General features: G+C 46.2%; 1 protein-coding gene across 2 annotated transcripts in view; it reads right to left on the bottom strand.

The window, feature by feature from the left end:
* The window catches only part of NRK (Nik related kinase), a 275,460-nt gene that overhangs the window by 130,423 nt on the left and 132,581 nt on the right, over positions 1-12,456 (bottom strand). For both annotated transcript variants that reach the window (XM_083159430.1, XM_083159431.1), the window contains exon 12: positions 800-1,001. In XM_083159430.1, coding sequence (XP_083015556.1) covers positions 800-1,001 — 202 coding nt within the window. The remainder of the gene's footprint in view (positions 1-799; positions 1,002-12,456) is intronic.

Raw genomic sequence — 12,456 nt, 5'->3', positions numbered from 1 at the left:
TAGTGCAACTGGCCATCGATGGTGGTGCACTATGCATTAGATGACCATGGATGGTTTTACCTATCGATGGTCATCTATTTTCTTTGACTGATTGGCCTGTGGGCCACTCAGAACCTGGGGGCGGGGAATCATGGGTGCCGAAGCAGATATATATATATATATATATATATATATATATATATGCTGTGTCCTGTCCCCTTGGGGGAGAAAAAAACAGGTAAAACTATTTGTTTTTTGTTGCCATCTAGTTCTCCCCCATCGATGGCAAAACTATTCTACATCAGCCATAAACCATCAATGATTCTGAGTCATCGATGGTCAATGACCATCCTTATCCTCAGCTGGGGCCCCATGGATCCCCTTCCTCATAAAATGTCACACACCCAGAAAAGGACAGCCTAGATAGGCCTGGGGACTCGGTTACAAGATCACAGTATTTATGTGTTTTGTGGTGCATCTTTCACTGTCAATATTATTATTAATATATATATATATATATATATATATATATAATTATTACATTACGTATTTTGCCACGTTTAAAGGTTTACAATTTTGTGCTAGAGGCAAGTGACCTTATCCCAACTGTAATGTATACTACTTTCATGAGACCATCTTAAAAATGGCCTAGAAAAGGTCAAACTGTTTGTATATCCCCAATGCCCAGTTCCTGGAGACTTTTTGGCAGAACTTTAGTTGTACTTTACAGGTTCTGCGTTGTTGTTGTCCTACTGTATCATAGGTGACAAATCAGCTGCTTGTGCATTCAGTACAAAGGGGAAAGACGCTCAATTCCTACATCCTCCAGCTTTTTCCTCTGTTCCTTCTGTTGCTCGATGCGTTTCTGGCGCTCTGCCAGGAGCTGCTTTTTGTATTTCTCCTGGTCTTTTAGCTTCTGTAATTGCTCTTGTCTCTGAGGATCTGATCTGTTCTTGTTTTCCTGCTGCAATCGCAAGAATTCACGACGGAGAGTCGATTCACCAGGAAGATTAACAATGGAGCTTAAAAAAAGAAGAACAAAAAAAAAGAGTAAGATAATGGAAGTTTAGCTTCTTCCTATTCTTGCAAAGATTTAACCTCCCAGCAAATGAGAACTCTGCAAGCTTAGCAAAACTTGGCAATACAGAGCACAAGACTCCACGTTACACAGAATTAATAAGGAAACATTAGAAAAATACAGTTATTATGTTCAAATGTATCCAGTCACAAAAAGCACATATTGAACATTCTTGACTATTCCTGTCCAAAAGTTGACACTGTGAGTAATTAGGATAGAAGTGAGCGTTGGTCTGACCCACAGGGAGGCTAACGCTATTTCATTTTAGACAATGGGCCTAATTTAGACCTGCTTGCAGGTAGGGTAAATGTAATATGAAGAGAGAGTTAGATTTGGGTGAGTTATTTTGTATCTGTATCTGTTCAGGGTAAATACTGTCTGTTTTATTTTTACACTGAAATTTAGATTTCAGTTTTACACACCGTACCCAAATCTAACTCTCTCTGCACATGTTACATATGCCTCACCTTCAGTGCACATGGTTTTGCTCGTTTTCAGAACAAATTTGCCCTGCGATCAAGGCCCAATGTGTAGACATTTCTATGGCTAGTTTGCACATTTAGGGGGTGATTCCAGTTGGCTAGTAGGGTAGCATATGGGGGCAAAATTATTTGATGGTTGCCGACCATCAAATAATTTTTCCCCTGCTAGCAAATCCAAGTTGGTCTGGGCTGACTTAGACTTGCGGTGTCCAGGTCCAAGAACTGGGCAGGCGGCTGACGTCCAGGTAAGTCGGCCATCCACCTGCTTTCACATGGGGCCACCCAGCATTTTTATGGGTATATTTTTGCAAGCGCTACGAATGCACCAACACAGAAGCCCTGCACATGCACATGCGCGGGGCAGAGACCTCGGCCCGTGGTGCGAACATGCTGGGGACCGAAGGAATACAATGATTTTTTTTCTGTAAATGAAGAAATACAGAAATCAAATGGAAGCAGATACAATATAAGGAGAGAGATTGGGGATACTCAGAGTCAGCTAGACCTGGGTACGGAGCTGCCTATATTGCTGACTCAATGCTACAGTGCTCTTCCTATTCCTTATGTCAACTTAGTAAATGTTCCAATTGGCTTTGACCGACACTGTCATGTCTGGCCATAGCTGGCCATATTCAGCAGCTATGCAAAGTTATGCAAAGGCTGGAATCGGCGCCCACTGAGTGCTTCTGTGATCTGCTGCTGCATCCGAAAAAGTAGCATCAGAAGGGTGTGGATCGAATTGTTGACCCAACTTAGGTGGACAGTCATTAGGTCGACACCATTGGGTCGACAGGCAACTAGGTTGACAGGGTTCTAGGTCGATATGGGTGAAGGTCGACAGGTGTCTAGGTCGACATGGGACAAGGTCCACATGGGTTTAGGTCGACAAATGCGTTAGGTCGACAGGTCGCGAGGTCGACATGGGTTTTTTACACTGTTTTTTTTTACCCGAATGTCGACACAGTCGACATGGGCACAGTTGGAAGTCAACCACAGCCCCTCCACCATGTCCATTGACACTGACTCCAAATGCCAGCATTATTTCAATCAAAGTGAGGTTATAAAAATGATACTACAGCAACCACTTAACAAAACAACTGCATGTAATATATAGAAAATGTAACAGTGTTTTAGTTTTACTAGTGGTTCACTTAAAAAAAAAATGAATTGCAATGTTTATTACAATTAGTTTTTATAACAGTAAGGTGACCTACATAAGTGCTGCATATTGTATTGCTAAGAGGGGAATGGATTGCGTGAGACCTAAGCTCATATTCTGTTTCCTGTCTCCTACTGATTGTATTGAATAGGGCATATCTGGAACTTATTTGTTTATGGAGGGCCTGGTTGGGCCCAGGTACTATTCAGGAGGGGCCATGGTCTAATTGCTTGAGGCGTGGCTATACACCCTTAGATTAAAATACACAAAAATAGCGCTTCGTCTGCAGCCCAGCACACAGCAGCATGTGCTGGGTTGAGAAGAGCTCCTGCTGTTGCCAGGTAACAGGGGCCCCCCTGGGTCCGACCATCAGACTGGGTAATTAGAATCTCCCCCCTCACTTTGCGCCACTGTTTTTATCCAGCAAACAAGGTAAGCATATAACGAATCACTTTAAACTTTATTTGAAATAAAAAAGAATGAGGAAAACACAAATCAGCTTCAATGATTTGCAAGGTTGGCTCTTCGGTGAAAAAAATAATTTCATATATTACGATTATTTTTATTCATTAGCTGTCCCAAGGGGTTTGTTGGTTTTTTAAATTTGTTTTATTTACAGTTCATTTCAATGATAAATCGCCTAGCACAGATTTGTAATAACCAGGTTCATACATACATTTAAAACCTTTTAAATATTATTACTGCAATGTTAAAAATTAACAACTGTCAAATATATTGGGGCCAGACAGACTATCCTATCCTTTGCTAGAAGGATATAAATGTAAATTCATGTTCCCAAATATGCACAAATGTTTCTGCAACAATTCATCTGAGGTATTCACCTGTCGGGGCAGAGAAATAAGGCAATCTAAACTCCTTTTAAAGCTATTTAGTCTTTTGTAAATTATTATGAAAAATTTTACATACAGGCGAATTGTATAAGGCGCCTGGAGCACGTTCCCCATTTTTCTATAATACAACTAGTGCTAATGTAGATGAAGTGCTAAAAATTCAAACATTCTGTTTGTTATTTGGTTCTTTGTGGGCACAAATTAGAAATAGAAATGCAATTTCATGCAGTGCCTCACAAGCCAAAGGAATCCCCTGCCTCAAGCTGAGCCCATGTGTATTGTATGTGTAGCTGTGCTCTGTGGCACATGGACAATTGTGGAAGCACTGCATCACATGGTTGTTCTGGTGACAGTTTGAAGAGTCAACGAAAGACCAGGCCACCACTGAAGAACCTCCTCTCTCCTCACCAATTTGATCTTTGATCATATAAGACTTTAAATTATTTGCTGCTTGCCAGCTGCTATCAGTGGCATTAAGGCTTGGTCTATGCTGTGGTGATGGAGGAGGGTGTAAAACATCCTGCCTACTCCCTATTCCTCAATGCCGTGTCACACAGCACCATATTGGTAGCACTGAGGAGGTAAAAAGGAGGGAAAACCCTGAATATGCTACAGTAGGTATCTGTTACATACCTTCTGGAGATCCAAAGCCTCAATCCTGCAGCACAATCTCAATATCTCTGATGTAGTCACCCAGGCCTAAAACCCTGCTGACCTATTTGTACATATTGTTTCATTTAAAAAAGCAGATGTGTATATATTTTTACAACTCAATACAGTGATGGGTAAATCTAGCAGCTATTTCATATAGCTGATTTGTGTTACCGTTAAACCAATCACAGTTTGACAAATCATGAATAATTCAAAGTCTTATATGATCATAGATCAGATTGGTGAGGAGAGAGGAATTTCTTCAGTGGTGGCTTTGTCTTTCGTTGACTCTTTAAACTGTCACCAGAACAACCATGTGCTGCAGTGCTTCCACAATTGTCCATGTGCCACAGAGCACAGCTACACACATTACACATACAATGCACATGGGCTCAGCTTGAGGCAGGGGATTCCATTGGCTTGTGAGGCACTGCATGAAATTGCATTTCTATTTCTAATTTGTGTCCACAAAGAACCAAATAACAAACAGAATGTTTGAATTTTTAGCACTTCATCTACATTAGCACTAGTTGTATTATAGAAAAATAGGGAACGTTCTCCAGGCGCCTTATAAAATTCGCCTGTATGTAACATTTTGCCTGTAAGTAACATTGCCTACATCTTGGCCTGCAAATCCATACACAAGCTGTAAAGGCAGGAACTGTATATTACTTTTACCGGTTTGTACAGTACATTCATAAAGGGAACTTTATGAATGTACAAACCGGTAAAAGTAATATACAGTTCCAGCCTTTACAGCTTGTGTATGGATTTGCAGGCCAAGATGTAGGCAATACAATGCTGTCACTGTGTGATTTTAAGAACCAAGAGAATCAAGGTTGTTTTTTGCGGGATACATACGGCTGAGCTGGGGTGCGTATGCCAGCAGCCAGAATACCAACATGGGTCAGGTAAGTATACTTATGTTCCTTCGGCCCCACTAACCCTCCCTTCCAGCATCCTGACCCTAACCCTCCCTTCCAGTTCCTACCCTGCCACCTTACCGTAATATTGTCCTCACAGCCTCTTCTAAGGGCCTAACCCTAATTTCCACCACAAGTGCCTTAACCTAAACTCCCATTTTCCCGGCTGCACATTAGTGCTGCCTGCATACTGTACTTACCATTCAGCATCGGAGGTAGTCTGAATGCTGGCTTTGGTACACTGAAGGCTGGGACACTGTTACTTGCTAGTCAGTTTGTGTTTTTTACCGGTATGGGTCATTGGGTTGACCCAAATTAGACTGACACACATTGAGTTGACCACTGAAGGTCGACAGGGCATAGGTCAACACCTGAAATAGGTCTTCAATGGCAAGGTCGACAGTCAAAAGGTTGACATGAGTTTTTCATGTGTTTTTGTCCTACTCTCCCGCCATGACGTGGTGGATGGTAGGGCATGAAATATTGCCTGATGGCACATGTCAGCAGTGAAAACTCATGTTGACTGTTGACTTTGCCATTGGTGACCTAATGCTTGTATCGACCTTGACCTTCAGTGGTCGTCCCAATGCATGTCAACCTAAATAGGATTGACCTAGTGACCAAATCCCATTTTTTTTACCCCAGACAGTACTTGTGTGTCACATCCTATATTGTTAATAGGACACATTTGACATCGTCCAGTTGCACTTTGCATTTGTACTGTAGGTGCACTGGGGCAGATATATCAATCTCCTCTTAATGTTTGTAATCTAACATTTCCCACTTCTCCTGGCATAGCGCTCAGAAGCAGGGACAGTTTTTACCTTAATGTATTATCTTTAAGTTAGTGAGTAACGATACTCGTTAACTCACCTCTTTTCTGTTTTTTTTTTTTTGCGTCTCCAAGATTATGGGCGGTATTCAATGTGAATACTGGTGACGTGCAGCGAATCCTGTTTAGGATTCGCTGCACATTCGCCACTACTCGCTGCGTTCCGGAGCCTCGCCGGCTCCGGTATTCAATGAGCCAGGGGCTCGCTGCCCCTGACTGGCGAGTTTGAGCTCCTGCGGCGGACGCCGCAGGGAGCCTGAGGACGGTGGCAGGCAGGGAGATGGAAGTCTCCCTGCCTGCCCCAGAACGTTTGTGGGGGGGAGGTGGGCTCCCTGGGAGCCAGGCAGCACAGGCTGCCCCCCGGGGGTGCCAGCAGGGGACCGGGTATATTCACTACACCCGATCATGCATATGTAATGATCGGGTGAAGTGAATATATGAATATCTAATGAGCGGCTCGGCTCCGGCCCCCTGCTGGCTGCTCTGTGTAAAAAAAATAATAATAATATATATATTTTTTTATTAAATATATATTCATGTGCTTACAGCACATGAATAAAAATAGCATGCCCCTCCTCAGAATAAAATTCCAGATTTTTTTACACAAATTGTAAAAAACAAAACACTTTATTTTAAAAGTTCACCTTCCACTTCACCATAAAAAGATAGCGATTGCTACTCGGTGAATCATGGCGAAAAAAACCTTGAAATGTATTCGCCATCTGGTCATTGAATAGGGTGATTCACTGTTTTAGTCAGAAATTCACCTTACAGCACAAAATCGCCATAAAAACCTGGCGAATCAGCCTCATTGAATACCGCCCTATGCCTCTCTGCATTGGACATGTGCCCTCTGCCCGCATCTCCCCCTGCCCGCAGCAGCTGCCCCTGTCCCCCAGCAGCTGCCTCCGTCCCCCTGGTAGGTGGCATATTAATATTTAATTAAAAAGTAAAAAAAAAATTAAAAGTTAAAAATAACCTCACCCCACCCCACCGGCTATTGGATCTGACAGGGAAATCTGTGCGGCAATGTGTGCACTATGGAAGCCGTGGTCAGAGGGGTCCCTGCGGCGATGTGTATTAATTCGGCGGGGTCCCTGCACTGCATTGGAGCGCTATCCCCCGGGCGGCGGCGTTGGAAGTGCAGCTGGGTTTGAATCTCAAGCCAATCATCTTGCGGCAAGTGTTTTCAAACCCAGCTGCGCTTCCAGCGCCGCCGCCTAGGATAGCGCTAGTTAGTTACAATGCAGTGCAGGGCAGTGGCGGAACTCCCGGAGGCAATGGAGTCTTATGTCGCTGGGCACCAGGCTTAAGGGGGCACTGACCCCATTGCCTCTGATGTTCAATAGTGCCACTGCCTATGTTATGCAGCACAGTGCAGGCGCTGTGCGTGCCCTTCCCCCGTACCCTTGTGGGAAGAGGCGCGGGCGGCTCCCCTCCCCCGTAGCCTTGTGTGCAGTGTTGTGGGTGGGCAGCCCCCCCTCCCTGTTCCCGTGTGTGCAGAGGTGTGGGTGGTCTCACTCCCTGTAGCCTTGTGTGCAGCGGTGCGGGCGGGTGTCCCCCCTCCCCTGTAGCACATGGTGCCCCCCCTCCCCTGTAGCCTTGTGTGCAGTGGTGTGGGCAGGCATCCCTTCTCCCCTGTAGCCATGTGTGCAGCGGTGCGGGCGGCCCCCCTCCCCTGTACCCTTGTGCGTGGCCACGCTCCCCTGTACCCTTGTGCGTAGTAGCCACACCGCCGATCCTCCCTGCCACCTGGCAGCGAGGCGGAAGTCGGCCAGAGGCTTAGCAAACCAACAGTAACAGTGTCACTGAGAGCCGGGATTCGGGCGGTAGACAGTCCACTTTACACAGCCAGTGTGCAGTGACTGTCACTGAAGCTGGCAAACAAGAGCCGGGAGCTGGGTGGGAGATGCTGCAGTGCAGGAGGGTGAGTCTATGTCTCCCTGACATAGTTTCTTTCTCTCTGACACTGTTGTTTCTCTCTTTCTCTCCATAATTCATTCATTCTCTCTTTTTTTCTTTTATTTTCCCCTCCTCACTCTAACTCTAGCTATGGGGGGGGGACCAACTTTTGTCTTGCCTCCGGGCTAGATGGACAAACTTACGCCACTGGTGCAGGGACCCTGCCGAGTTAATACACATTGCCGCAGCTTCCCTAGCCCCCCAGGCCAGTGCTGCTGCATCTCCTCCCCCCTTGCCCGCAGCATCTCCTACAAGGCAAGTAACTCCATCTATCCACTTCCCCCCCGACACGGTAACTGTCACGGCAGCCGGCCCGTCCCCCTGCTCACGGCAGCCGCCCCCCTTCCCCTGCCCACAGCAGCCACCCCCGTTTCCCTGGAGGGGGACTCTTTAATTAACTCTTTTAATTAAATAAAAGGTACTCTTTACCTAGAACGGCGCCCATCGCGACCATCGTATGCACTAAAAAACGGGTGCGATGCGATGCCCGCGATGGCCGCGATTTCCCATAGGGATCAATGTTAAAAGTCAGATTGGACGCGATTTTAGTGTTCAATGCCTCAATGCCTGCGATTAGGGATGCCAATCCCGGGGCATTTTTTCAATCCCGGGATTGGGGATTAAAAAATGCTCAATCCCGGGATTCCCGGGATCCCGGGATTGGCCTCCCTGATAAAAAAAAAAAAAAAAAAAAACAACTGCCCGGGCCGCACTTCACTGAACTCAGATCATCCCCACCATTTCTCTGTAACCCCCCCTGCCCTGCCCTGCACTGCACTGTCACTTACACGGGGTTGACAGGCAGTAGCAGGACCATCATCTCCAGCAGTCGACTCGGTTGGCTTGGAGCATCACAGCCGCGGGCGGGCGGCTTGGAGCATCACAGCGGGCGGGCGGGAGAGAACATCGGGAGGGCGGCTCGGAGCTGCTCAGCAGGCGGGCGGCTGAGCGCTGCACTGGAGGAGGGAGAGTGGGTGACCAACACTCCCCGTGAACAGGTGATCGAGTTTGCTATGCTGTAGCGCCATGGCGGCGGCCGGGCTGTGCAGAGTGACGTTATGTCAAGGGTCACGCTGCGCAGCCCGACCGCCGCCATGCCGCTGTACAGCACACTTGCGAACAGCCGCTGCCGGTGTGCCTGCCTTTATTTTACAAGCGGGTACTAATCCCGCAATCCCGGGATTGAAAGGCTTGATCCCGGGATTAAAATCCCGCAGTTTTTAGGCCAAAATCCCGGGATCCCGCCGATCCCGATCCCGGGATTGGCCTCCCTACCTGCGATTTTTCCATAGGAAACCATGTTAAATGGGCCACAGAGCCCAAATAGTCACCCTAAAGTCTGAAATAGCCCCCACAATTGTTAACGCCACCCCACGATCAATGTGAACCCGAAGCGTGGCGAGCGCAGCGAGCCCGCGAGGGGCGGCGGTACGCGTCCTCCGACCTTTTCATACCCCCACTATCCACGTCGGCGTGGAGTTGAGAATAGAATAGTGTGGCGAGCGCAGCGAGCCACCGAGCCCGAAGCGTGGCGAGCGCAGCGAGCCCCGCGAGGGGACGCGGATACCTTCACAGGTAAACGCGTCCCTTCGCGGGCTTCACAGGTATCCGCGTCCGCTCGCCACGCTTCGGGCTCGGTGGCTCGCTTAACGAATGTTAAGTCCAGGGCTGCCTCAGGGGGATGTTAAAAGCCCCTTTCATACATTTCACCAAAATGTAAAAAAGACCTTTTACTAGCGTTAAGTGCTACAAAAGCACTTAACGCTGGTTAGTACACCTGGCCCACTATGACTAATACAAACTCACTCATACAGAAGTAAAGTGATTGCTTCATTACACAGTATTAGCTCCATGCCCATCCTGGTCATTAACATAAGACATGCATGAGGTAACACTAAGCAGTGTGTTAGGATAAAAATAATACAGTAATTTACTATATGAGTGAACATAAATTAATAATAGGATGACTATTTAGTCCTTCCTCCCTATCATGTACGGTACATTTTCACGTTCTTCTGCCATATACGAGCAGATTGACTTCTATGGTGGCAATTCCAGGGGCTGTGTCAGATACGTCCTGGATAGAAGCGACGCTTGGGTCTAAAGAGAAATGTAAGAATTCCTATGGTGAGGAGCAGTTTAGAGGACACAGATGCAGCCAGAGTGGAGCTCAGAGTAGTCTTTAGACTTGTGTTTTACACTTCATAGAATGAGGGTATGTAGTTAGTTTTGCCATAATTTTTTTGTTCTCCAAATGGCATTGAAAAGACAATTACCATGCTCATTGTATTGTAGGTACTTGTGTAATATCTGGGCGCCCGATTTTTTCATTGTATTGCATTGCATCGCATCGCATCGCATGCACTATAGTGGCATACAATTCATGCGATGCAATTTTTCAATGTAAAGTCCCGATTTTTTATTGTATAGTCACCCATGGGTGATTTCATACCCCCACTATCCAACTACACATGGAGTTGATTTTATATAGTGTGGCGAGCCCGAAGCGTGGTGAGTGGACGTAGAATACATGTAAAGTAATCCGCATCCTCTCGCGGAGCTCGCTACGCTCGCCACGCTTCAGGCTCTGTGGCTCGCGCTCGCCACACTATATAAAATCAACTCCATGCGTAGTTGGATAGTGGGGGTATGAAATCACCCATTGGTGACTATACAATTAAAAATCGGGTCTTTACAATGAAAAATCGCATCGCATCGCATGCCTTAAATAGTGGCATGCGATGAAAAAAATCGGACGCCCAGATAATACACAAGTTCCGTATTGTATGATCATAATGTATGTTAACTTAAACAATTTGCAAACATAAACTTTTATCATATCTATCATGTTTTATCATCCGTTTTCTAAGAGTGGCCTGGCCAAGCTGCAGTCGCAGGAGCATCGCAACTGATGGTCGAGATGTTCCTCTAAAACTGTGATCGCATTGAAAATGCAGGCAGGAGGCGGTATGGTATTGCTAAAGATCACAGCCCTAATGGAGTGGGGTTGGTGGAAAGGGGGGATACTACCTTCTCATAGGGCCTGATTCTCAGTTGGAGGCAGTTTACTCCTTGTATTTTTGTTGCAGTTGTGTCTGTGACTTAATGCTGCTACAAAGCCCTTCCTTCCCTGGTGTACACCGGTGCATCTGATTATGCAAGGCCTGAGATGTCCACCAGACACTGCAATGAAGCTTTGTGCATACTTTAGACAACATCATTGGTTACAAATTTGAAACCTGCAGGTGAAAATCATCCATTTGAGTATAGACTACAATGTGAGCAATTTTGTGTCTGTGTATGCAACTACTTACAACCACACCCCTGAGTACCTCCAATAACACTCCCATGCTACGTTAACTCTGCATGTGATTAGCCAACACATAGTGCCCCCATATTTCCTGCCTTTATTATTTCCTCCTGTACAAGGCACAGGAAGCACAGAAAGTGTAGTAAAGGAGATGCAGCACAGGCAGTGACTAGGAACAGAGAGATTAGCTAGTCCCATGGGAGGGCATATGTACATATGCATACCTCCCAACATGACCCTCTCCAGGAGGGACACATTGCTCTGGTTCTGGACTTCCCTCTGAATGTATAATTGCTATCACCTGTGTGGAAACACCGTTCTTACCTATTTACCAGTTTAAAGCAGGTGACAGCAATCATATATTAAGAAAGAAGTCCAGAAACAGAGCAAAGTGTCCCTCCTGGAGAGGGTCATGTTGGGAGGTATGCATATGTATGGTGTCTTGGGTTGGCTGAGTCCATTTCTTTAGTATGAGAGTGGCACCGGTGTGGCTGCCTTGGAAGAGCAGCAGCTCCGGCTGCACTGTGTGTGTTTGAGTAAGTGTGTGTGCTTGTGTGTGGTGACTTGAGTAGCCACAGTGTGGAACGTCAGGGGGTGGAACTCATACCGGCTGCATCGTTGCCACTACATAGGCCGGTCATCTGAAATCTCCAGTGCCCAGCCACTGTCGCTCTCACATAAGGCCACAGGTACAGCTCAAAGGGCCTTATTTTGGTTCATTCTTTCTGACAAAATCCTTCTTAGATGGACAAAACCATGTGCACTGCAGGGGGGCAGATGTAACATGTGCAGAGAGAGTTAGATTTGGGTGAGTAATTTTGTTTCTGTGCAGGGAAAATACTGACTGCTTTATTTTTACACTGCAATATAGATCTCACTTTGAAGTAAAACCCCACCCAAATCTAATTCTCTCTGCACATGTTACATCTGCCCCACCTGCAGTGCACATGGTTTTGCCCATCTAAGAAGGATTTTGTCAGAAAGAATGAACCAAAATAAGGCCCATAGAGCAGTTCCCAAAGTATGACAGTAGCTGATGATGAGAGAGGAGGCTGCTGGCCCAGTGATAAAAGAGAGGACCAGACAAGCAGAAATTGGCCTAGCCATCCGATGGGTCAATCTGCCCCTGATGACTGTTATTCACACCTTTACCATAAAACCAATCTCTTCCGTATGTTCACATTTTTACATCCATTTACTGTAGCTTCCAGAGTGACATGACTTTTGTA

Source organism: Crinia signifera, chromosome 9 (assembly GCF_055691185.1).
Source record: "Crinia signifera chromosome 9, ASM5569118v1, whole genome shotgun sequence".
Classification (NCBI taxonomy): Eukaryota; Metazoa; Chordata; class Amphibia; order Anura; family Myobatrachidae; genus Crinia; species Crinia signifera.
This window is presented reverse-complemented; position numbering and strand designations above follow the sequence as displayed.